The sequence below is a fragment of the Myotis yumanensis genome, unplaced genomic scaffold (assembly GCF_028538775.1).
Source record: "Myotis yumanensis isolate MYYU_CA2020_CCGP unplaced genomic scaffold, mMyoYum1.0.hap1 SCAF_13, whole genome shotgun sequence".
Classification (NCBI taxonomy): domain Eukaryota; kingdom Metazoa; phylum Chordata; class Mammalia; order Chiroptera; family Vespertilionidae; genus Myotis; species Myotis yumanensis.
Window position 1 is genome coordinate 30349986 of NW_027223764.1, and position 27145 is coordinate 30377130.

General features: G+C 34.4%; 1 protein-coding gene across 1 annotated transcript in view; it reads right to left on the bottom strand.

Moving 5' to 3' along the window:
• PCDH15 (protocadherin related 15) overlaps positions 1-27145 on the bottom strand; it is a 632895-nt gene that overhangs the window by 251684 nt on the left and 354066 nt on the right. The window contains exons 10-11 of the mRNA XM_070432784.1: positions 19322-19434; positions 5242-5448 (exon numbers count right to left, since the gene is read on the bottom strand). Coding sequence (XP_070288885.1) covers positions 5242-5448; positions 19322-19434 — 320 coding nt within the window. The remainder of the gene's footprint in view (positions 1-5241; positions 5449-19321; positions 19435-27145) is intronic.

Genomic DNA, 27145 nt, shown 5'->3' on the forward strand with positions numbered 1-27145 from the left:
CATGACTCAAATAGCAGAGCATGGGTAGAAAATGGGGTATTTTAATTAATCAAATATTTTAGTTAATAAAAAGTTAATTTATTTAGAAAATGAAATTACAAATTATTTCCAAATAAACATATTTGAATTACATTTTGAGGATTCTTATTTTTTTATACTTTAATCAATCATAAAATTCAATTATATTTTAAAAATCAAAACTATTAGCATGCAGTTTCAATTAATAAAAACTAAATAAGTATGAGTGCCATTCTTTATTGTTTATTCTTGATTTTATGTAATTACAAGGTTTTCAAATTACCAGTGTTTTTTGTTTTTTTCTGTTGTCTGCAAGTAGCAACAATTGTGCCAATGAACACAGTTAGGACAGCTTCCTTTACTCACCTATACACTATTAGTAACCCAAGCTGAGCAAGTATTACTATGTGACTTGCTTACCAAATATTCACTCCTTTCCCTTTATTCAAATCCTTCAGTCACTCTCTACTTTTGTTAGATAATTTTGTTAGATATTAATTTAAATACTTACCTTATGTTTTAAGCATTTTTTAATGTCAGATATTATGATAAGACAATACTGCAATGAATGTTGAGTTGTGAAGCAGTGCATATGTACAAGGCGAGTGTATTATGGTGTGTGAAAATAAGACCACTCATTGTACTGATTTTATGAAAGCCAGAGTTTCTTTGTCAAATACTTCCCATTTGAAGATGAAATAAACACCAGGACTCCATAAACAGACTCTCTCATAATTGATAACCAGAAACATTAAAGATTTTTGATAATTTAATTGTCTCCATTTCTTGGATCCTTTTATAATAACTAGCTAGAGACTAAAATAGCATTTCCCAGAACTGCAGCTTATTTGTTTTATGTAGAGAAGTATTGTACAAGGTATATTTAATACATAATAATCTATTCTGCATAGTTCATCTCTGATTAAAATATAGCTTTTGATATTTATGAATATTTAAAATAGTAAATTTTTTTGTATCTATGTATTGCATACATAGATGTCATTGGTGAATATCTGTGCATTTCTTTAAGTACAAAACTTAAGAAGGCAGATTGAGAAATGTTCAGCCAATTATCACTCAAATTTAATATTTTAGATTTATTTGTAAAGATAATGCTAGTTTAAGTTATGGCATGTTATGAGTATAAATGGACACTCATAAGCAGATAATGATCTGGCTTAATATCCTGATGGGGACAGTAAATTTTATGCAGTCCTGTGTCTATTAATTTATTTAAAGTAAATATTAGTTTTCTAAATCAATATGTGCACAGAAGGCTGATTAATAAATGTTCCCCCCCCCCAACATAAGGTAATACTATTTTACTCTAAAGTATACATTTAATATACACTAAAAGTATGACATATTACTTCAGTGGTTTGTGTATTATTTTCTGGAGGGTAAAAAAGCTCATATTCTCTCACAGCACAAACATATAAATGAAAAAGTAAACATATCTAGATTGCAAATATAAACAAATATATGACTGTAAAAATTTTTAAATTTAGTCATATAGAGTAGAAGTATGTTTAAATATGGAAAGACCATTGCATTTGAAATCAATGGGCACCAAAATATATCACACACACACACAAGATGATATGCATTCTCATATATATGCACATGTAACACAGAAACATATATATGTACATATATATACATGCATACTTATGTACACACATAAGTTACAAACCATAATACAAAAATTACAAAAAATTTTATCTCATCTGCCAATTCAAATCAGTTGATAGTAATTTTCTGAGGTTCCTTGTTGAAAAGGGTTTGACCCCAACCTTACAAGCTTTCAGAAACAATGCAGTGATGAATTATCAAGGTTTGTCATGGACTAAAAGATCATTTAATAATTAAATAATCTTTAAGTCACTTGCAACTTGGATTCTGCACAATTTCATAGTACTATAACTATAATATAATGTAAATATACTTAGTTTAAACCTATATGCATATATATTTTAAGGAGTTATAGACATTTTTGTAGGTGATAACAAGTAATTGTCTACTTGTTTTAATTGAACAGAAAAAGAACAAGAAATCGAACCACAGCAATTAACAAAAGAACAAACACAAAATCAACACCTAGTACCTACAGGAACTCCACCAGGTGGAACCTATGTGCAAATTAAATATGAAATAAAAAATGTAAATATAAATAACCACAAACTGAGACATGGCATACAGGTATACACTAATAAAACAAACAAACAAACAAACAAACAAATAAAAATAAATAAAACACCTTTTCTAGTTAGGACATTTAAAGTAACAACTTTTTCCAAGGAATAGTCATTCCTTAATATTCTGAAAAAGAAACATAACATACATGATAATATAGTAATATTTATAAAACATATATCTTTAACGCTGTATTGTATGTATTAGATTTCAAAGATACCTTTATTTTGAAATAACACTATATGTAGGGATGTGAATTGACATGAAATTATAAGTGAATCTACAAGTGTAACCTCTTTTTATTACTATTCCCTGTTACTTTTTTATAACCAAGATTAAATAATCAACTTTCAATGGTTCTGCCACTGGAAACTTGGTGGTCTCAGACATGACTTAAAAAATCTTGTGCATTACCGTTATACCTATATTCTCTAGACTATTCTAAAACTGTGAAGAGTACTTAAAATATTTAATTATGATTCTCATATCTGTACATGTTTATATCTCTAATGTCTGTAGAAAAGAAGCATTAGTAAAAACATTTTATTTGCTTTTTTTCAGTTTCACAGTGACCCTTCTGACTCAAAATATATTCTGTGAATAACACAACTCATCAATCTCTGTTACTATTTCTTAAAACTTTGTCTTAACTTTACACACATTTGAAGAAAGGAACTCCACTTCATTTTTGGACAAATACATCCAAGTCTGACCTGTGCTTAGCATTTGCTTTTAGGCGTGGCTGCTCTTGAGCAACTCTGGAGAGCCAACTCCTGCTGTGAGGACTCCTCTTTTCATGCCTGATGCTTATTCTCCATTTCCACTGCCGACACCTCTATGAGGGGAACTGTCTCTGTCTATATCCTTAAACTGCCATCCCTATTTTGATTAATTTTACTAACTCTGACTCAAAATCAGCAAGATTTTACCATAGAGTAAAATTCTTGCCCATGAGTGAAAAAGGCCTTGAAGTTTTATGTTGTTAATTGAAATCTTTAACTTCATACTGACCATATTTTATTTTAAGATTTACAGACTGTTTGACCTGGAAAAAGAAATGATTCAGAAGGGCATAAACCCATCTTCAAACACATTAATGACCATTTTGTAGATTTATTCTGTGTGCTGACAAATGGAAGAGATAAGGGATAATGGATGAGTTACAAATAGGCTGTTTTTAACTCTACATAAAGAGCTTCCTAAGAATCGGTTGCCCAGACAAGGGATGGGGCATATTGTGAAACAGTTAATTCTATATAACTAGAAATTTTGATGTATATGTTAGATATACTCATTCTATAAGCTTATTTAAATTATAAATATAAAGAAACTATATTGGATATTTAAAAAAAATCTTTGCCACTTTGGGATTAGATATATTTGCTTACTTTCTGGGCACCTAATGACAAGTATTCACTGTAGGTAATTTTAGATAAAAGATGGGCTTAAATAATAAATAAGTGGTCAGACACACATTATTTAATTACTTGACTCTTTTACACAACATATTGATCATGCTTCTGTCCCTATACATGGCAGCACATAAGGAAAAGTTTCTCTCCAAGCCCAGCCCCTCCAGCCCCAAATGAAGGAACAGGTCAAGGAAGCAGTGGTTACCACCATATACCTTTTGGATCACAGGTGACTGGATAAAATGGGGGTAATTGGTGGTCACAGTATTATACAGCTATTGTGATAAAACCAGAAATCAGACCCAGGGCTGACTCACTCCAGAATACAAACGCCTAAGGACCACCACATGCTGTCCCACCCCTTGGAAACAGCTCAGGGGAGTTAAGAGCTTAACTGGCGTTAAATCCAGCAGTAGAATTCTAGGTGCTATTTTCTAAAGGTTTTAGACCCAGGAGTTTCCCCCAGGAGAAAACAAATCTGAAAGTGTCCTCTTTTTTACTAAACTGATTTTAAAAAAGCCCCATGTGATGAGATTTCAGAGACAATCAAGACCTGTCCTGTCCAATAGCGTAGCCACAGAACATTTTCATCATCACAAAAGTTCTCCTGGACAGCACAACTGGAGAGGTCTTTTTGAGTTGTAAGTGACAAATCAAATGTCCAGCATGTCTAAAAAAAAAGACACACTGGAAAACGCTGTAGTAGTCACAGAATCAAAGGAATATCTTTAGGATTAGTATAGCTTTGGGGAAATCATAACCTAAAAGCAAAACAAAACAAAACAGAAAAACACAGAAACCCAATAGGATTCTGTCTGTCAGGCTTCATTCTTTCTCAGTGATAACAGATTTTCTCTATGATGTCAGCAAGCATGGCTCCAATGGCTTCAGGTTCATTCGCACTTCTTTAATGCTAAAGTCTTCCAGATTGTCTTTTTTTTTTTTTTTTTTTTTTGTAGTCTTCCATTTCTTGGGAGGACTCTGACTGGCATGGTATAGATTTTCTGCCCACCATTCAAAGCAATTACTCTGGCTAAAAAGGCGAAATACTATGATCTACCCAGCCAGGACCATTTCCCATTTATGTGGCTAGTATCAGTGCCAGGAAAACAGAGGACAATGATGAGCGGAGTGGAGTTAGCATCACGGTTACTGACAGAAGTGTAAGCAAGTCAGCTGCCTCACATGCTTTTTTTTTTTTTTTTTTGTAATAACATACTATCAGAAAAGTCCCCCAAATCCCATCCCAGGACTGCCAGCATGATTTTTTTTGTATGTATTGCACAATGCCATAATTTTTCCCTATTAACCATTATGTAAACTGTTTTAACCCATATGAATAAATAAGTGTGCCCTGATAATTTAGCAAACTACTGAAGAAACTTTCATTTTCTTCCTTATACTGAATATCTGTAAACTGAGAAAAAACAGCAGCTGAATTAAACATACCTGTTAAATCTTATCTTTGATATAGAATTAAATGACAATAATAAGACTCTCATTTATATTTTTTCTCTATTCTATAGCTCATGTAACCAGGTTTTTATAACATTTCTTGTTGACATAAGTAGAACAAGAGATATGTTAACAAAATGAGCAAAATTTACATTTAACTTACATCTTCTATGTCCTTGTCTAGAACCACAATTCTTAGAGGGGTGGTCAAATTTACACTGTCAGAAATAGTTGATCCCACTGGGGCAGATTCTAGGATGTAGCCTTGATAACTGGGCATCGTGAAATACGGGCTCTGATTGTTCTCATCCAGTATTTCAATATGTAGACTGGCAAAGGCAGGGAGAGGATGACCATTGTCTTGTTCAGCCTAGAAAAGAATAAAAACAGGTTTAAAAATGCTAAGTGATGGGGTCTTTCTGAGTGTCAATTTTGCAGTGGTTCTCAACCTTCTGGCCCTTTAAATACAGTTCCTCATGTTGTGACCCAACCATAAAATTATTTTCGTTGCTACTTCATAACTGTACTGTTGCTACTGTTATGAATCATAATGTAAATATCTGATATGCAGGATAGTCTTAGATGACCCCTGTGAAAGGGTCGTTTGACTGCCAAAGGGATCGTGACCCACAGGTTGAGATCCGCTGAATGGGGACTCGCTTTTGAACTAGTATCATTATGGAAAGAAGAAATGCTTTGAAAGTAAGAGGGACTTAGAAAATGAATGAGGAAATGGTTTCATCAATTTTTTGGTCTTTTGTCATCAAAATCAGTGTATTGTTTTAAGAAATAATAACAATAATAATTGCAATAAATTATTGCAGCTGTCACTACATAGTTTTAGGAGGTAACTGCTTACATGCACTTAGACATAAAATTGAGAAGTGAAGATGTTTCAGTAAATGGCTGGTGAAATATTTAAATAAAAGACAAAAAAAGATTCATTACTCAAAGTATGATACTTATTTTTATCTCTTCCATGTCTTCTCATTCCACACTAATGATTAAGTCCCCAAATAAATCATAATTCTATATAAAATTAATATATTTAGGCCTTATTTGAGCTCTCATAAGGAACAGAGATAATTTCAATAAAATGTTTTAATACTTGTAGAATTTCAAATATATTTAGCTAGCAGTTATTCAAGTAAAATTAATATTTATGTATTAGAAATGTTTTCTTGTATTTTTTCTGTTTAGTTTTTTAAATGATGACAATTTATATTTCTAAGAAATTTTCCTAGAAAATCTCTGTATGATCATGTTGTGAGTGGGAAACACCAACCTTTGTTATTCTTTTTTTTTTAAAAAAATGTATATTACTATACAACCATACTAAAATAATGTGTAGCCTTTTCTAGAATCATGCATTCCAACTTTTTTTTTTTAAGGGAAGATTTCATCACAATTGACTTCAAACTTTAGGAGAAATCATTGACATAAGTCAATAGTATGCAAATTTACTGAAATAGATTCAAAGTATTTTTCATAAACTTTTATTGATGTTTTCCCAGTTGTTGCAATAGTTGTATTTTGAAATCGACTCAATGTAAAAGTTAAACCCTTTATATTAAACCCTGGAGTGCTTTTCTAGGTTAAATAGGTTATTTAATCCAGAGCCTATAGCAAGGTCTCCAGAAGATAATTCTCACTGCAATTTAGCATTTTCATCACTTAAGAGAGTAGGTAACAATCACAGTGGTGTTTGAAAGCACTGGCGACTTTGCATCAAGAAAAATTACATTATCACTTCACATTATTGTTACTATTGAAGCTATACTTTGAAATATAAATTTATGCATATAATATTTTGAAATTCTGGTAATTATTAAACCCATTGTGAAATAATGTTCTATAAAGCATTGTGAAAAAATGAATCTTTGATTTTTTGTATTTTGATAACTCTATTTCAATATATTAGATTTCCATTTTAAGGTTATATAGTTTATTCATTTAAATTTTCACTTGGCAGCAGATTGCCAAAGTGGCCCAGTGCACGAAAGGTTTATGAGTTCGGCACTCAGGACAACCATACTGAAGTAATGTGTAGCCATTTCTAGAATCATGCATTCTTCTTCACACATAATCATATTGCTCCTGACAACATACATATGGATACGCTCATTCTACATCCAGTGGCTGTGATTAATGTGTGCGTGGCAGCTCTTCTGGGAGGGACCTCTGTGACATACAACAGGCTTTTGAACACAGCTAACCAGGACGAGAGATAGTCTATGCTTAGAAAACATCACTTTTACAGTAAATGAAAGTAATTGGTCCATATGAGGTTCCAACCCAATGACCTTGATCTGATTAAAGCAGGATCAGTTCATGTGCAGATCCTTCTGCACAGGACTTTTTTTTTTCTCTATCCCTTTATTTTGTCTCTAGTCCACAAGCCATTATCTCATATCCTGGACATACAAATAATGCTATGGAAAATAACAGAATTGACCACTTGTCCCCTTCCCTCAATAAACACACACAAACACAATGTATGAATGGTGAGGGGAAAGCAGAAAACATTCTATAACATGAAAGAGGCTGATATTGTTACAGTCAGCTCATACTAGTATGGTTTTTTGTTTTGTTTTTACAGTCAGCACATACATTGTTAATTTTTACTACCAGCTGGGAAGCCAAAAACAAAACAAAACACACAAACGTATTATTTACATGATGAAAACAAGTGAGTCAATAAAACAGAAATAAAAGTCAAATTAGATGAAAAGAATCTAATCCCCCTTATCTTTAAAAACACCATATGAAAGCTCTGCCTGTTACTGCCCTAACATTAGTTTGTTGTTAATATGACTAATATTTTTGGTTTGCTACTACATGGTTTGTCCTGTGTTGGGTGTTTCAGAGGTGCTTGTCAGATATCTGTCTCCAAAGTCCACAGTCTTAATTAACCTCTATGCTATTTTGCCTCTCAATGTGAAAACATACTTTTGTTATGATGGAGAAGCAAACAGTTGGTTTTATGTTCAAGGCCCCACTGTAAGTAAATGAAAGACGAGGGCCCAGACACAGGTGTCCTGATTCATGACACCTATACAGGGAAATTCACCACACGTTTCTCTAATTCAGAGAATATAAATGAATATCCAAATGTAAGACGATGGGAGAGATTAGGGGTAGGAAAAATATTAATAACATAGATACTCCAGATAGAATTAGAGTTTAAATATGGCACTTAAAACAAGTTAATATTATTATACTTTGCTCTTTAATGGCCCCATGCATCAAATCTTTCAGCCAATACTCTTCTTTGATGTAATATAAATAGGAATTCATAAAAATCTAACTTAATTTGTTCTACTGTAACCATGAGTGTGTGAGGTAAGTATAAAAAAGCAGGTCAAGTGAAACAAGGTGGTATTTTAAAAAAATAATTTCATCCTATAACATTATTTATATCTATAAAGTCTGCAGTTACAAGTTAAATATATTTAAAAGCCAGCTTTTGTTTGGAGAATTTCTGGGCATGAGTTCCATTTTCAGTAAAATAAGACCAAAGTGAAACTTAAGCCAAACAAGCAGAAGAATAAAAATTACACTACCTAGTTACTTTGGAGGGAAAACATTGAAAAAGACAAACCATTCCATTTTCAATATTAAAACAACAAGTAATAATCTTTTAGCTCAAGAGGACAGAATACAGAATAACTTTTTTCCTGCTGGCTTGGCAAGCAACTTAAATTCCACAATCTCTAATATGAGGTCTGTCAAGTAGATATAATAATTTGGGGGGAGAAAGGAAAGAGGAAATGCGACAGATCAAGATATTTAAGTAAATTCTAGGAAAAAATAAAGAAATCACTTTTTCCTAGAAAGTCAGGGGTTTTATTTATTGTGCACCTATAGTGCCCACTTTTTTCATCTCATTTTGTCTATACCAGCCATGGGCAAACTACGGCCCGCAGGCCGTATCCGGCCCGTTTGAAATGAATAAAACTAAAAAAAAAAAGACCATACCCTTTTATGTAATGATGTTTACTTTGAATTTATATTAGTTCACACAAACACTCCGTCCATGCTTTTGTTCCATCCCTCCGGTCCAGTTTAAGAACCCATTGTGGCCCTCGAGTCAAAAAGTTTGCTCACCCCTGGTCTATACTCACGCTTCACAATTTTTTCTAAGTCAACTTCAGTCAGGCTTTCGCCCGCACCACTCAAACACGGCTTTTCTTGTCAAAATCACCAGTGATTCCTACATTGCTAAAGTAATATTTACTTTCAAACTTCATCTTAATGGCCTGCATATAAAACTTGATTCACTAGGCTTTGATGACAACTTTTTCTCTTGCTTTTCTTTCTACATTATTATGTATTTCTTTTCATTTTCAAGTCCTGGATTCTACTTTCTCCCCAAATTCTTAAAGTCAGGTCTGGGTAGCCTTCTCTTCTCATGGCCTTAAAAATGTTAGTAACACGACTCCCAGCCTGAACCTCTCCTCAGAACTCCGGAATCTATATCCAACTGAGTACAGAGCAACTCTGCTTAGATATCTAATAAACATTTCAAATGTAACCTCTGTGAAAATGAAATTCTCATCTTCCCCATCACAAACCTGCTCCACAGTCTTCCCACTTGATAGCAGCTCTATTCTTTCACACTTGCTCAAGCCAAGAACCTGGAGGCCACCTGCACTCCTTGCTTCTTTTCATAACTCACATGTAATCAAGAAAGACTTTTTATTGACGATAACTTTGAAATATATGCAGGATCTCACTACTCACTCCTTCCACCGTCACCATCTTGATCTCACCTATTACCATTTTCACCTGGATCACTTGAATTGCTCTGTCAGCTTCCAACTGCGCCTGTAGCCTATTCCCTGATTGCAATTTAGTGTTTTGGTTACATGATAGCCAGGTGATTTCACTTATTTCATTAAAACCCTTCAATAATTTCCAACTTGTTTCAGGCCCTAGGGCTCTGATCTATTTCTTCTTTTATCATATGCCTCTTCACAGTCAATATTCTCTATCCTTTTCCTGGACATCACATCCCTTACTATCAGTAAAGCTTTCCACACACAAAGAATGAAATGCCTCAAGGTTGCCTTTCCTAGCTAATAGCAGGATGCTTATCTGACTGAAATAGTGACAAGTCTACCCAGCTACCCAGGGTTCATGGAGATCCCTTAACCCTTTATTTGTAATTCAAAATTTAACTCTCAAGAAGAAATAAAATATTTGGTTTGGAGAATTTGACTGGGTGACTAAATTTATAATACCATTTTGTGTTTTTTAAAAAAATTGATTTCAGAGAAAGGAAGGAAGAGGGAGAGAGAGGTAGAAACATCAATGATGAAAGAATCATTGGTCGGCTGCCTCCTGCACGTCCCCTACTGGGAATCGAGCCCGCAACCCACGCATGTGCCCCTGACCAGAATCAAACAAGGGACCCTTTAGTCCGCAGACCAATGCTCTATCCACTGAGCCAAACTGGCCAGGGCCATTTTGATTTTTTGACTAGAAATTACATTCACTTAACATTCTTCCCTAATCACTTTAGATTTTTACAACATATTTAGTTAAGCTTTCTACCAACTTATTTAGTATACTGCACTGACATGATTAGTTTACAAATTTCAAACAGCCAGGCATTCAGACGTTTGCCTTGGATTCAAATGTGAATTACTTGGACTTTTACTTAAGAGCCAATGTTCATAAAAGTCAAAACATTTCCTTGAACAAAGGCAATGCATTGTTATTGAGTTCTTTCACTAGCAGAAAATACGTGACTGTGGAACATATAACCTCCTAAGTTATTTTCAATAAAATAAAAACAAATAAACAAACAAAAACAGTGGAGATGCTCTAACCGGTTTGGCTCAGTGGATAGAGCGTTGGCCTGCAGACTGAAGGGTCCTGGGTTCGATTCCGGTCGAGGGCATGTACCTTGGTTGTGGGCACATCCCCAGTGGGGAGTGTGCAGGAGGCAGCTGATCGATGTTTCTCTCTCATCGATGTTTCTAACTCTCTATCCATCTCCCTTCCTCTCTGTAAAAAATCAATAAAATATATATATTTTTAAAAAACAGTGGAGAGTGCATAAAACTCTTAAGATTCTGATTTAAAACATGATACTTTAATTCAGTTACTTAAAATATTTTCAAAACAGACAAGAATAATCTATAATGTTAGAATCTTGTAGTGGAGTTCTTAGGTGTGTGTGAGTAATTGTGACTAGGAGAGAGTGATGGTACATCAGGGATATTTGTAATACATATTTTTTCCCTATATCTGGGTGTTTTACTTGTCTAGATGTATACTTTTCTGTATATACGTAGCATTTCAATAAAAATGTTACTGAACATTGCTATTATATACTTGCTCCCCCAAAATGTGCAGAGAGGGTACCCCTCCATTTTTCTTTAGGGAGGTCTTAGGGAGAGATGGCCGTGGGAAGTATGTATTTGCTGGATCAAAGATCATATTAATGTTACTAATTAATTAATAATTATAAATAAGTGCTTTCATTATTTCTTGACCTTTCTTAATAAAGTTATACTTCCTTAAAACCTATATGGACTTTATTTATTTAAACTTGAATACTCTAAAAATTAAAGAATGTATAAAGAGTTTGACAGCTAGCCTATTTATGATAGTTACCAAAAATATGAGAACTTGTAAACTACACAATAATTTATCAGATAAAATACAACAAATTTTTATGTGTATCATATAACTGACTTGTTTATAATGCCACAAATGCAGCAACAAAGTATACTCTTAGTTGGAAAGAAATACACTTTCTGGTTAACAAAAAAGAAAAAATATTGTCCCTAGACAAAATACAGACAACACACTCCCAAAAAGGATTTATGATAACAAAATAATATCGACATACTTCCCTAGAGAATATTTTAATAAAGTGAAGTATATTTTACTTTCACTTGTAAGAATATGCCCATTCTGTTTATAATTCATTGCAATAAAAACATGAATGAATCCTCAAAGCTCCAATATACCTTTAAATAATAAAAATATTTTTTTTTCTTTTCTTAGAGCAGTAACTGGCACTAAAATGATTAACACAATTTTGAATGATTTAAAAAATAAAAACTCAAGCAATTTGGGGAAAACCACAAATTCAATAAACTGTCTATTCACACATACATCCGACTATTTGGCTAATGTTTTGAACATGAGAATCATCGTGGCTATAGATGGCAAGGCAGGCCAGAGACAAAATTATGGTAATGTCAAAATAGTAACTTTTTTCTGGAATGCTTCCAATCATGTTTTATTCCCCTTATTTTGCTCTGCCTTATGCCTCCCCATCTAGCAAAGGCCTATGCTGGGTTGATCCCAATCCCATAGAGTTTTCTCAACTGAGGGGAAACCCACTCAAGCATATTATGTGAATTGGCCAGCAAGAATAGTCCATCCTGGAATATTGTAATATCAATAAATCATCATATCAAAAAATAGATCTTTAAGCAGGTTACTTTTCAGAGCCCGGAAGACAGAGTTTAATGTTTCTCCTTGTACCAGGCTGTTCTTGAGAAAAATCATAGTGATTAGCCCTATTTAGCTTGAAAGCTTTTAGATATTCCCTTCCAATTTTAGTATTCTATGCAACAAGAAGAAGCTTATGAAGAAAGATTACTTGGCAAGACTCATGTAGGAGGGCTGAGATAGCGTATGTGTATGAAGGGGTGTGCTGTGGGGAGATAGGGCAAGGACTGCCCTGAACTGTTCATTTGAACATTGTACAATACTGGTAGTTGGACTTGATGTTGCACTCTTACAATGACCTTTGCAGACAAGAAGGCTTTGGCAAAATCAAAGTACTGTGACGAGAATGAATATATTGCTATTCTTCTGCCAAGCAATTGCAGGTCACCTTGTGAGTAAGGAAAGAGTGTAAGTAAAATATTACCTCTGTGAGTCTTTTGTCAACTTGCATTTTAGACAGTCACTGTATTCATTGGCTGTGTTCTCTTTCTGTTCTGACTAACTCAGCTGGGTGAGTAACAGCATAAGACAAGAGGACACCAAACCTTCTTTTTACTAATTTCCATAACTGGCCTAACAGACATTGAATTCAACCTAGTAATTAAAATTTGTAGTAGACAACCAGGATGAAATAAAAGAATACAGGGTTCTTTTTGAGGAAACAAAAATAATGTTTTTATGTGGCAATCTAACACATTTTAAACAAATAGAACATAACATTAAAATAAAAGATGAACATTTAGCAAATGTATCCAATCTTTCAATGGATATCCAAAAGTGTGATTCATTCAGAGATCCATGGGAGGGTTGCTGTTTCATTACGAATAAGAACTAATGCCTGACATTTCTGTGGGGTAATTTTCTCTAAAATGTAGAGGACTTTCTCTCTTCCTCACCTTAGAGACATTGTTATTGGGCAAAGGAAGTGAGCTTATTCTTTACTGTCCTGCTGAACTAAGATGTATGGTACATGTGTGCTTCATTCTTTCAACAGGAATCCCCAGGGACTGGGAGAGGGCATGACTAGAGGGGTTCCAGGATTATGAACGTGTATCATCCACCGCATTTGCCTTGCTTCCTGTGCCTGGACAACATCAGCTCTGATAGTTTTTGCTTCTCCTAATCCTGGCTCACTGAAGGCTCCTATTCAATCTTTCCCCAAGGGAGTCCATCCCTTTTTTTTCTCCCCTTTATTTCTCTCCTTTTTGATACACTGTCAATACTCACACTACAGCAGAAAGAATCATAACTTACACTTCACAATCTTCTTAACAGAGTCAATGAGTGTTGGCAGGACTTTTATTTTCATGGGAGATGTCATCCTTTTTATTTTAGAAGGGATGACGGATGATCTGTGACCTGTCACTCTGTCTGTCTGTCCCTGACACCTGTGATCGGTCAATTGATCAAGTTCTCTGTTGGAAATTCACGTAGGGGGCACATTGTCAAGTGACTTGGAGACAATATGCAGCAGCATGGTCTGTTTTTGTTGACTTGTTTTAGCAATACTCAGTAGGCAATGTGGGGAGAGGGTAGGGTGCAAGGAATGGGGACTTATGTTTGTGAGATGTGTGTGAGATGATGGCCATGAGGACGAGAACTAGAGAACTGCTGTGAGCATGGAGAGTTGGGAAGACATTTGAGAATGAATTCCAGAGGCATCCAGACAGGATTTGAAAACTGACTGGAAGGGGACATATGGAAACAAATACCTAAGAGGCACTGGGAGCTCCAAGCTTGGTGAGTGAATGGCTGATTATAATATTACTAATGGAAAGAAGGAAGCTTAATGTTTTAAAAGGATGTATATAGTTTGCTACATTCTTAATTTGACACAATTGTATAACACTAGGAAGAGTTATACAGCCAGTAACAGGAAATATGAATGCAGAATTCAGAAGGGAAGTAGGCCTGAAACTATAATTTCCATATCTGAGAATAGAGCTTTCATACATCTATGTCTCCTCAACACCAAGCAAAATGTCAGGCACCTAATAAGCAATCAGAAAGGATTTGGCAAACTGAAACTAGCAAATGCCAAACGCCTTAAAATTGTTTCCACTGTGTCCTTGTGAGGTAAAGTATAATTGAGATCATTATTCAAATGGAAGCTAAATGCTTTCTAGTGGCACCAGAGATTCACGTATGTGGTCAGGGGTTGCAGTAGCTGTTCTCTTAGGCCTCAATCATTCTCAGATGCTGCAGTCCTTTGACTCCCAAATTACTAAAGCAAAGTAACATGCAGAAAAACCTGCACATCACCACTAATATATAAGCTCACCCATTTCAGTTCTGTGGCTCAGTTTCAATTGTGTGTCAAAAATATATCTTTTCTTTAGAAGAAAGGACATTGTATTAACATACACTCATACATAGCTTTAAACTGTGCTTTGATAAAGGTTTGGCACTTTTTCCAGAGATTGAATTTGTGAAGTTCAATGCATATTTATTGGGAATAGAGACACAGATGAAATTGAATCAAACACATATACTTTCAAATGTATGTATTGAAATATAATGTAGGCACAGGTACCCGATTCCAGCAGCTTTAAAAGCTTTACTTACCAGAGAGGAAACCATTACAACATATACTGTTCATGCATAAAGGTAGGAGCTTGAGCCACAATGTGAAGAAAAATATTACAATCTTCCCTCTTATAAAAGTCAGGCTAAAATAAACAGGCTAATTCAAGCTCAGAGCCACCATAGGGGCATGCAGAATGCAAGGAGGGGCTTCCAACAAGGGGCCCTGCCTTCTGAGAAGTGTAGTCTCAGCATCGAAAGCTTCAATGAAGCGTCAGTGTGAATGAGACTGTTGATGAAGGAAGGGAGGACTGGTTCAGGAAGTGGGACAGCATCTGTAAATACGCGGAGCTTGGAAAGAGCATGGTGAGTTTAGGGCACTGCAAGTGGTCTCCTATGGCTGGAACAGCAAGTGGTAGCTTATGCTTAACGTGCCCAAGATATGCAAGGAAAAGAAGTTTAAGGTTAGCCTGATAGAGTAGGACAATGAGTCACAACATATAAATCAGAGAGACCATGATACAATGATGGTTGTGATATCATTGTGACCCTTACTGTTAGCTGTTTATCAGAGTGATGTAGATTAAAAACACAATTAAGTTTGAGCAACTAAAAGGCAGTGAATTATTAATAATTTATCCATTTAGTCTTTGTATTAGATGCCTAGAGTATTAACTAATCAAATTTTTTAAAGAAACGGTGCATTTATGATAATGGAGGTGAATTTTCTGGACTTCGTTATCAACACTTCATGCATGAACTAATTCATTATAATTAGAATCTAAAATGGGATTTCATATTTCTGTATCATTGATGCTTTGTTTAAGAACTATGATGATCACGTGACATTTCATCCACACTGGGGCATTTTTGAGAGTGAAAGAGGTATTCTGAATAATTATACCAGAACAAAAGGAATAAATATGAATTGTACTGGGCAAACCAAATGTAAGATTCTTATTTAAAATATGTATTTAATTTAAAAGTATGATTAAGTGATTATTATTATTTAAAATTTGGAATAGATTTGATCTGGAACATTTTTTCCTCTTTTAACTGACATGTGTTAATCCTTTAATAATCTAAAGTTGGAGAACGACTCCATTTTGTCCTTTTAGTTTCACCTTTACACTTTATTTGTCGGAATACTGAATAAATCACTTGAAGAAAGAGATAAAATGAAGATGATAAATCTCTAATTCATGACATTCACCAGGGGTTAAATGAACACATAGCTTTTCAAAAAAGAATTATTCTTCAAAGTCCAGGAGAAGATATTTCATTTTACCTTAGCTTCCAATACAGAAATTGGGATCAAATCCAATAAAAACTTTGATGGCCAGTAAAAAAATGAAGCATTATGAAAATAAGGACAAAAGAAGGAGTTGACAGCCTTGCTATGGAAGAGAACTCCCAGATTGTAACAGGTCAATGAACCTCTGCACAAAGCCACAGTATTCAGCTATTATTCACATGGGTGCCGCACTGTGATTCTTACAGATTGATACCTTTGCTCATTATCCTCTTGACTGCACACAAAAAACAATAAATTTAACCTAATAATGTCTGGAAAAACTTCCACTACAAATATAAAGTATTATTTACAAAATAAAAAAAAAAAAACCACCTGTATTTTATTCTAATTGGTTTTTGTTTCTAATAATTGATGGGTTTTACTGTAAACAACACACTAGGGCAACTGACTTTGAGAATAAAGAAAAATAATGGATTTCAGGCTTCCAATGCGGGATTTGGAAACAGTGCTTTGTCAAGTTTCTTAGTTCCCACAGAAAGCCGCACCGCAGGGCTGAGGGTAGATAGACAGTAGACAATGGACACACATTTTTTAGTTTTCTACAGTCCTATGATTTTAAAAAATGTGGTCAATGCAAGAAAATGAACTATCTCATGCATGACCATTATACATAAGAGGTAAAAGGAGTCTTTCTTTGTTAAATGACTCCTAAACCCCTTCTGAATTAAATTCAAGGAAATTGCAGTGGCACATAAGGCCCTCCTCGTGGTCTGGCGCTATCCCTCATTTCCCTGTTAACTGCTTGTAGCCAGCTACATCATGCCTCCAAGCTTTGACTTCTGCTCTTCCTTATGTTCAAACATATTTCCTACCTTCTACTCATTGGCCAAACACTTGCGATACAGCAAAATTTAGCTTGGGGTAATTTCCAGAAAAATCTTCCCAAGTCTGTCCTCAGATTCATTTAAATGTACCTATTCTCTGCTTCATCAGCCCTTAGGTGTCTTTCTGTTAGCAGTTGATATGTTTACTATATTTGATTTATTGAGTTATATGACACTTCACTTTCTAGACTATAATTTTTTTTAAGGACAAAGGACCACTAAGTAAACAAAAGATCTGGTATGTAAAAGATAATGAGGTCCTAACAAAACATGTTCAAATTAGATATAAAATTAAGTGTGTGTCTATGTATAATTGTTGTCGTTTCACTGACAGATAGTTAAGCCAGACAACCATTTCTTAGCAACTGCATCTTGATAAAGTAAAAAAAATGTACAGTGTTAGCTTAGATAAACCTAAATTTGAATCTCAATTCTGCTGCTTCTTAGTGATGTACTCTGAGCCAGTTACTTACTCTCTCTGATCTTTAGTTTCCACATTTGCACTGATTAGCATACTACTAAGGTTGTGACTACAATTCAATGAAAATTGTACATAAATGCTCAGTAAGCTTCCTTATAATACTTCCTTTTCCTTTACCAATTTTAAATTTTAAAAATTCCATAAGGCTGCATATCTATCATGTTTTTTTAAATATATTTTATTGATTTTTTACAGAGAGGAAGGGAGAGGACTAGAGAGTTAGAAACATCGATGAGAGAGAAACATCGATCAGCTGACTCCTGCACACTCCCTACTGGGTATATGCCCACAACCAAGGTACATGCCCTTTGCTGGAATCGAACCTGGGACCCTTAAGACCGCAGGCTCTATCCACTGAGCCAAACCGGTTAGGGCAGTCTATCATGTTTTTTATGTATAGATAAGAAAAAGCTATATAACACACAGTAGACTTACTCTATTTCATTTCTTATGTCTGTTCTATTACTTAGAATGCCCTTCTCTCAGCCCATTTCTACTTGGTAAATATCTTCCTTCACTGACCCACTCAAATGTTACATTCTAAACGAAGCCTATCAGAATTAATTGACAGATCATCTGCATGTTCACAGTACCTTCAAATGATTTTATCATGAAAAATGAAATGTTATTATGCCAAAATTATAATGCCAAATGGATTTCCCTCATTGAAATTTTTTTCAGTCTAGGATCATCTATCAAAATTTTAAATAGTGAGATATATTAAAAGAATTTTAAGACAACTGAGATTTTTTAAAAATATATTTTATTGATTTTTTACAGAGAGGAAGGGAGAGGAATAGTTAGAAACATCGATGAGTGAGAAACGTCGATTAGCTGCCTCCTGCACACCCCCTACTGGGGATGTGCCCACAACCAAGGTACATGCCCTTGACCGGAATTGAACCTGGGACCCTTAATCCGCAGGCCGACGCTCTACCCACTGAGCTAAACCGGTTAGGGCATGAGATCTTTTTTTTTTTTAATGCTAGAAAAAATGTCTTATAAAAATAATATCTTTGCCCAGCTGGTGTGGCTCAGTGGTTGAGTGTCGACCTATGAACCAGAAGGTCACAGTTCGATTCCTGGTCAGGCCACATGCCTGGGTTATGGGCTCAATCCCCAGTGTGGAGTGTGCAGGAGGCAGAGAGTTAATGATGCTCTCTCATCATAGATGTTTCTATTTCTCTCTCCCTCTCCCTTCCTCTCTGTACAAAATCAATAAAATATATATGTAAAATAATAATATTAATATTTTAATAAAATAAAATATAAATCCATGCACATTTTAAATATATTCATTGGTTAAGTTTCATGAATAAAAATTAACTCCTTTTAGTAAAAAAAGTTAAAGATGTAATAAAGGGCAGCATGTAGAATTATATACATTTGACCAAAGCATTTATTACATATAAAAATATTCAGTATTTGAATCGCACTGTAATATAAAAAGTTAAAGAAAAGCAACAATGGATTAAAACTGCTGCACTTTACTGTTTAAATAAAAAATTGGTTAACTGCTGTCTAAATTCATTTTAATTTTTATAACATTAAAGTGCCTGCAGTAGCCTCTACAGGTTTTTTTTTTATTAGCAATTTATAAACACAAGGAAATAAGAAATTAATTTACCTTAATAACCAAATCAAATTTCTGGTAAAAGTCTCTGTTTACTGGCTCCAGGAGACTAAGTTCTGCAGTCCTGGGATGCATATGGAAAAATCGTGGGTAATCCTCAGGAGTCCCTGAAAGACATTGAGGTTTCAGCACATAATTGAGAACAATAAGTAATATGTTTATCTGCTATATCTATTTCCCTTCATTAACTGAGGAACAAAATCATAATTTCATTAGTAAATTAAGTTTCAAAATTATGCAGTCTAGGGAAAGCAGATGCAAATGTGGTATATAATTAATTAGTTTATGAGCAAGAGGATGAAAAATATGTTATGTTTGGCTGATTTTCCAAATATCCTTTATTAAGAGGGCTCTTTAATTATTTGAAACTTCATCACATAAAAAGAGATATTAAGTGTATAGAGAGCAAATTTTGAATTCTAAAATTGTATTTTAATGGTGCATAAATCTTAATTATAGCTTGCATGGGTCTTTCAACATATCTTGTAACAAACAATGACTGGTAATTTGTACCAAATATCAAGATGCTTGGAAATTAAAATCAGCATATTCTGTTCCAGCTGGCCAAATTTTTTTAAAGATAAGAATCAAGCTAACTACATCAATTATATACAAAATATTTTAGGCCAGCCGGCATGGCTCAGTGATTAAGCATTGACCTATGAACCAGGAGGTCACAGATCCCAGGTCAGGGCACATGTCGGGGGGGCAGGTGGATCCCCAGTTGGGGAAGGCATGCAGGAGGCAGCCAATCAATGACTCTCTCTCATCATTGATGTTTCTATCTCTCTCTTCCTCTCCCTTCCTCTCTGAAATCAATAAAAATATATTTTAAAAATATTTTAAATACTACATAAAATATTTTCATGATATTTTTAATGTCTAGAGATGATATTTCTTCAATGTAGATATTTTAATGAGTTGAAATACATTTCTTCTTACAGAAATGTCCTTCAATTGTATTATCTACCTTTGTATACTGCAACATTATTATAATATTTTTCCCAACTCGAAGAAAAAGTAAACATTAAATCATATAACTGTAGAGTATATGAATTTGGCCAAACAATAATCATAAGAATAAAATAACATGGCTTCCAATTATTGAAGCCTACTCTGTGGTATATGCTTTATGTAAGTAATCACTAATAACTCTGTAAATCATTTTCATTTACAGTGGAGGACTAGGGAGCTTTGAGATATTAAATAACTTGTCCAAAGTCAAAGAGACAATGTAATATAGAACTTGCATCAATCCAGTTTGCCAGAATCCAAACATATGCAAAAATGAGTTAATTGCTACCAGTCCTTTGCTTCAACTCTGAGATAAGAAAAGAAATTCTCCTTTGCTTCAACTCTGAGATAAGAAAAGAAATTCTGAAAGAAGGAAACAAAAATAGAAGAAAAAAATTATACCAGTAAAATAGACTTGAAAATTTAGAATAAGTCAAAATTGTCCATGAAAATTTAGCATGTGATAATAGAGTCACTTTAAAACAGTAGGAAAAATTTAATGAGAGCTTTCATCTAATAGGAGAGCCCTACAGAAAATGACAAAAATCACATCCATTCTTCATACACAATACTGGAGTAAACTCTAGATGGAGAAACAATACAAGTGCTAGTGATAGATTAAAACATGAACTCTATTCTCAAGTGAGAGTGGGTTTATCTTTTCTATGACTCAAAATAAAAAAGCTGTAAGTAAAAAGCGATAATTTTGATAACATTACCAAATTACATGGTAAGACAAAATAAACAAAGTAAAAATACAGGTGACAAAGTAGGGGAGATGATTGTAATTTACATCAGAGGCAAAAGGTTTATATCCCTAACATATTAAGATTCACAAATTAGTAACAAAAAATATCAATAATAAATTTAAAACAGGTTTGGGATAGACAACGAGCAGATAGATTAAGGCAAATGACTCTTGACCATAAACCGAGATGTTCATTTTTATACATAAGAATAAAAAAATGAAATTAAAGCCACACTGAAATTCCTTTTTTACTGTTAGATGAGCAATGTTCCATGCTGGATACCACATTCTATTGGTGAGTCTTTGAGAAAACATGAGCTTTTAGACATTTCTGGTGTTGGTAAAAGGGTATGACAAAACCTGTAATGGAGAATTTGGCATAATCTACCAAAATCACAATAGTACTGAAGGATGCTGGGAAAATGGCAGTGAAAGAAAGACTAGGAATTCATCTCTTTACTTAGACAACAATTACATTGGTAGAATCTGTCTGCTGTAACTATTTTGGAACTCTGAAGTCTATTGAAGTCCTGCACTTCTGTGAGCAGAAGCAGCAAACACTCATAATCCCCTCTCAGAAAAAAATCTCAAATTCTCTTTTACTTGTCTCTTAAGAAAACTAAATTACTATATTAGTTGCCAATTCTCAACTTAGGTGAATTCTACAAAGATTTGCCTAGGTGAATTCTACAAAGATTTGCCTAGGTTGTTTTTCTCATGCATTTTTATGGCAGGACTTCAAAGAGTACTGCATGCATCAGATTGACCAAGATCCTATCCCAGAATCTCTGAAAAGAAAGGTCAGGAATGTATACTTTGAATAACCTCAGGTGAATCTCATGCCCTCTAAAGTTTGAGAACCACCATGTGAGGGTAGATGAAATATTCACATCTGTGATTTATAGATAATAACAAATACAAAACCATGAACTGAATTTTGCAAATCATACTATCATTTTGCTGACTAGATGGGTTCAAATCACCAAATCCCTCCCCTACATTTTTCCATAGATCGTCCATGTGATTCTACCTTGCCTATGTCATTAGCTCCTTACTCAGTCTTGTCCTTTCATACTTGTACCACTATTATAACCTCCAAAATATTCTAATATTCCACTCAGTTATAATCACTGAAATAGATGTCAAAAATCCAGTTTAATCTCTCAATTATTAAGATAAAAGTTACTCATTGTTTACTGTGGTCCTTCCCAAAGTGTAATTGAGTGTAATTAAAACAAAACATCAAATTACTATTTTTTATTTAGTGATGCAATTTACATACAATAAAATGCACGTTAGCTTCAGTGTTTTTGAGCAATTGTATGGACCTATGTAACTACCACCCTTATTAAAACTTTAATTTTATCTTATCCCAAAATACCACAAAATCAGCTTACATAATTAATATGCAGACTGACTATTTGTGGTATGTTTGTAGGGACACAGGCAAGAAGTCTTGAGGGAGGTGAGGCGATTATACAGCGTGGAAGGGTTGACAGATGCTCTCTCCCATCTGTTTGCTTGCAGCACATTGCTGTGGGTTTGGGTTTACATTTGGCAGGTTTAAGTGATCTGTGTTTTGTAGTATTCATTTTCCACCAAGCTAATACTCACAAAATGAATAAGTTGTTGGGAAATTTCCTCAATGAACCTGAGATTAAAGATAACACTAAAAGTAAACACCAAGAAAGTGGTGGGAGACTTACTTCCCATCTCCTAGTGTAAGGCCTTAATCATCAAGTTATTAAATCAAATCATAAAGATTCAAGCAGACCTGAAATAATGTTAGGCCGACAATTTTTAACCAATTAATAGAATTATTGGAAATGTGGGTTTATATCTAATGTAATAAATAATAATCAGTGCTCTATGCAATTATTAAGCATTAAAATATTAATTAATGATAGTAATACATGTATACTTTTAAATATTAGAGGGCTTACTCAAACTTATTTTCAATGCTTGGGATGAAGGATCAAAACAAATTATTTAATAAAATAAACAAGAGGGTTCTTGTCTATGAAAAAACAACATACTCACAAAAAGAAATTACTTAAAGCAGATCAGAAATGGCTGTGGTTTTTTTTTTTTTTGCTTCCCATCAAGGAGCAATCTATTATCCATCTCCTTGAATCTGAGATGACCTCACTTGCTTTGGGCACTAGATGGTAGTGGAAATGATTCTGTTCCAGTTCCAGTACTAAGCTGGAACCGGCAGTTTTCACTTTTACTCTCTTAGAAGCCAACAACCAATGCTGTAAAGAAGACTACTGAATGAGGGAGGCCAAATGGAGAGAAGGGGCTAGTAACCACCTTGGATGTTCAGTTCCAGCTGAAAGCAAACATTACAGTAGCCTCAACTACACCATGTAAATAAAGCAGACCTACTCAGTTGATTCCAATCAACCTACAAGAACAGGAGAAATAATGAATCTTTGTCATTTCAGGTCACTAATCTTTGGAGTGGTTTATTGTACAGTAACAGATCACTAATACACCACCCACTGTCTCTTCAGCTTCCCTTATATTTCTCCAACTTGCATTGTTTTCATATTTTGACAAATTTTGGTTCACTTCCAGTTACTTATCCTGGACTTACCATTTTTCTCATTGACTGTCATATGTAAATGAATGGAATAACATAGCAAACCAAGTATTGAGGAGGATAAATCTTTCCTATAAATGCTGCCATTCCATGAGAAAAAATAGGTTCTTACTGTACATATTTGATTTAAGTCACTGAGTTTTGCAGGCTCTTTATAAAAAGCATTTCAACTTTGTCCTTTACTAATATATGTCCTACCTATCTCATTACTGTCAATAATATGTTCATCTATGAACTCATTCTATTCTCTAATTTTTAGGGGTATCTATTTTTATGAGTTCCAGTTTTTGTGGCTTATTATTCTGTACTATGTGACCCTTCTGTGCAAAAGTACAAGAAGTTTAAAAAGTGTTCAGAAATTAATAGTTTTCTAAAAGAATTTTCAGAGTAAGCTATAAAAATATGACTGGCATTGATCTCAGTAAATATTACATGTAGAGTTGAAGAAACATCTCCCAATAATGTGTGCCATAAAATCAAAATTTTTTCTCACTTAAAGGATAATAATAAAAATAATCCACAACACTCCATCTTATTTGCTAGTAATGAGTTCCTGGTAAAAGAGAAAAATAAGCCAGAAATCCAAAAAGAAAAAGAAGAAAACAGTTGCTAATTTGGTGGAGTTTATTTAAAATTAGAGTAAAATTATAGAGAATAGAAGGCAAGAAGAAATGCACCACTAGGCTATGTGCAAGGTTACTTAATGTTTAAAAGGCCAGAATGCGGAAAAGAATATTGATACAATCTGTGTGTGTGTGTGTGTGTGTGTGTGCTGCTTCTCTTACCATTCTTGTATGACTTAGGAAACATGCTTTATTTTTTTCCTAATGGTAATAACAACATCAACTGACATTATTTGAGCACTAACTTTTTCCAAATACTAGCATATTTATATAATTAGATCAAATCCTCCAAACCTTTTTATAGAAAGATCAATTTTGATCAACCCCATTTTAAAGAGGAGCAATCTGAAGCAGAGTGGTTAGTAATTTACCTAATATTACATGTTGGCAAGCATTAAAGTCAGAATTTGAACATAGGCAGTAAAAACACAGAAGCTGCATTCTCTACACCTATCATGCCTGCCTTCTAGAAATTTAAGTACTATGAAAGGATATCATTTTACTTAACATAGCTGTGAAAGCAAATTTACTGTTAGAGCAGTGGTTCTTAACCTTCTGGCCCTTTAAATACAGTTCCTCATGTTGTGACCCAACCATAAAATTATTTTCGTTGCTACTTCATAGCTGTAATGTTGCTACTCTTATGAATCATAATGTAACTATCTGATATGCAGGATGGTCTTAGGTGACCCCTGTGAAAGGGTCGTCCGACCGCCAAAGGGGTCGCGACCCACAGGTTGAGAACCGCTGTGTTAGAGGTTATGTTCATTCTTTGGGACTATCCACCATCCTACAATTAGAGATTGATGGAACTTATCATTATGTCATTTTTATGCTCTGATTTATACATTGGTTCCTCATTGCACTCAGAGCAAAATACAGAGATCATTAATATTCAAAACTCCATATTTTCTGGCCTCCTCTTATTGCTCACCCCCTCTTTATATTTCTTCTTCATTCACTACTCTTCAGTGCTCCTGGCCTCCTTGATGTTTCTGAAACAAACCAGGCAAACTCCAGCTTTCATCTCTGCCTTCCCACATATCATCATCCCTAACTCCTTCAACTTCTATGAGACTGTGTTCAAATCTCACCTCTTTAATGAAGCATATCCTGATCATCTTATTTAATCCTGCAATTTATTTTGCAACACCTCTTCTGTACTTCCAATCCTCTTCACCCAGCTCTTTTATTTTCCATAGCTCTGACCACCATATATCTTTTATAAATACATGTAATTTATTCATTTGTTTATTATATGAATTATTCATTGCCTTTCTCTGCTGCCAGAAAACCAACTTTACAACATAAGGAATGTGTCTTGCTCCATAGAGTAGTTGCTCTTTTATTTAAAGAAAGAATACATTAAATTTTATTTTTGTTAATCCTCACCTGAGGATATTTTTTCCATTTATTTTTTAGAGAGAGTGTGAAAGGGAGGGGGATAGATAGAGAGTTACACCAATGTGAGAGATATACATCGATTGGTTGCCTCCCGCACACTCCCTGACTGGGGCCAGGGATTTAGCTTGCAACTGAGGTACACACCCTTGACTGGAATCAAAATCGAGATCCTTCAGTCCACAGGTCAACATTCTAGCCACTGAGCCAAACTGGCTAGGGCAATATATGTAATTATTAAATGTGAAAAACCTTACAAATGCCAGTGGATACCAGCCCACTCTGAGAAACATGCCTCCCCAAGACTATCTTTAAATTTCATCCTTTGGACTTCACACATGCTGCATTATCTATCTAGATCATTTGTCTGCCATTTTCTGCCCAGAAATCCCAGTCTTTCTGCTGAAATAACTCATCCTGAGTAATTCTCTTAGAAAACCTTAGCACTCTCCTCCCATAAGCCCACATGATATGTCTCATATTTTATTGATAGTGCTTAAAGCTATGCGCATTATTTTACCTTTTGACCTGTTTTCAGTCATATGCTTTATCTCACCTTAGCTTAGAACAGTTAACTCTCACAGTCCTATCTACAGCATCTAGTGCAGTGATTGACATACTCTCAAGCCTTCAGTTAATTACATGAAAAATGCCTGTTTCTGTTTATCTATGACAAGAGTCCTGTAGACTTAAAGGAGGCTTATACTTATGCTCAAAAGAGCTTTTTGAAGATTTAATAGTCTAATCTCAGCCACTGGTGTATGACATATTCTAGAGACCAAAGGCTTGGGACAAAATTACTTGAGTTTTCTTTACCGATAGCATTTTTAAGTAGACTGTAGCCTCATATTTTGAAATCTAAGGTCTGCAGGTTATTGTGTTCTTATGTATGTGTGCATACATGTAGCTGGGGCCTCAGAATAGAAAGAGGTTGAGGGTAATGTTGAATTCCATTGAATGGTTATTTTCAAGCATACTTCAAAAGCAACACTTCCCTTGTAAAGAGATGTATGGTCTGTCTCAGACACATCTGTCTATCCAGAGACTAAAAACCTTGCAAAGCAGCAGCATCCATATTTTAGCAAAAGCAGTTCGTGTGGGGAAAAAAGCAATTTGGGTAACATAATCAAGTTCTCATCATTTTTTCTTTTGGTATAATTAGCAGTATCTGCACAAGGATGGATTAAGACAGCTTCTGTGAAATTTTTCAAGAAAAAATTAGCCAAGGGAATAATGTATTATGTACCCTTGGGCTAATTATGATTCTTCTCTTTCTCCCATATGGCTCCAAATGCCCTTATTTAATCAGCCATATATTTTCAGGATTAAGTATCTGCACCCACCAATGATAAAATACTGGTAGAGCAAACAGTGTAAGTTTTTCATTTTTTTTCTCAGAGAATTCTTTAGGAGGTGATATTGAAGAA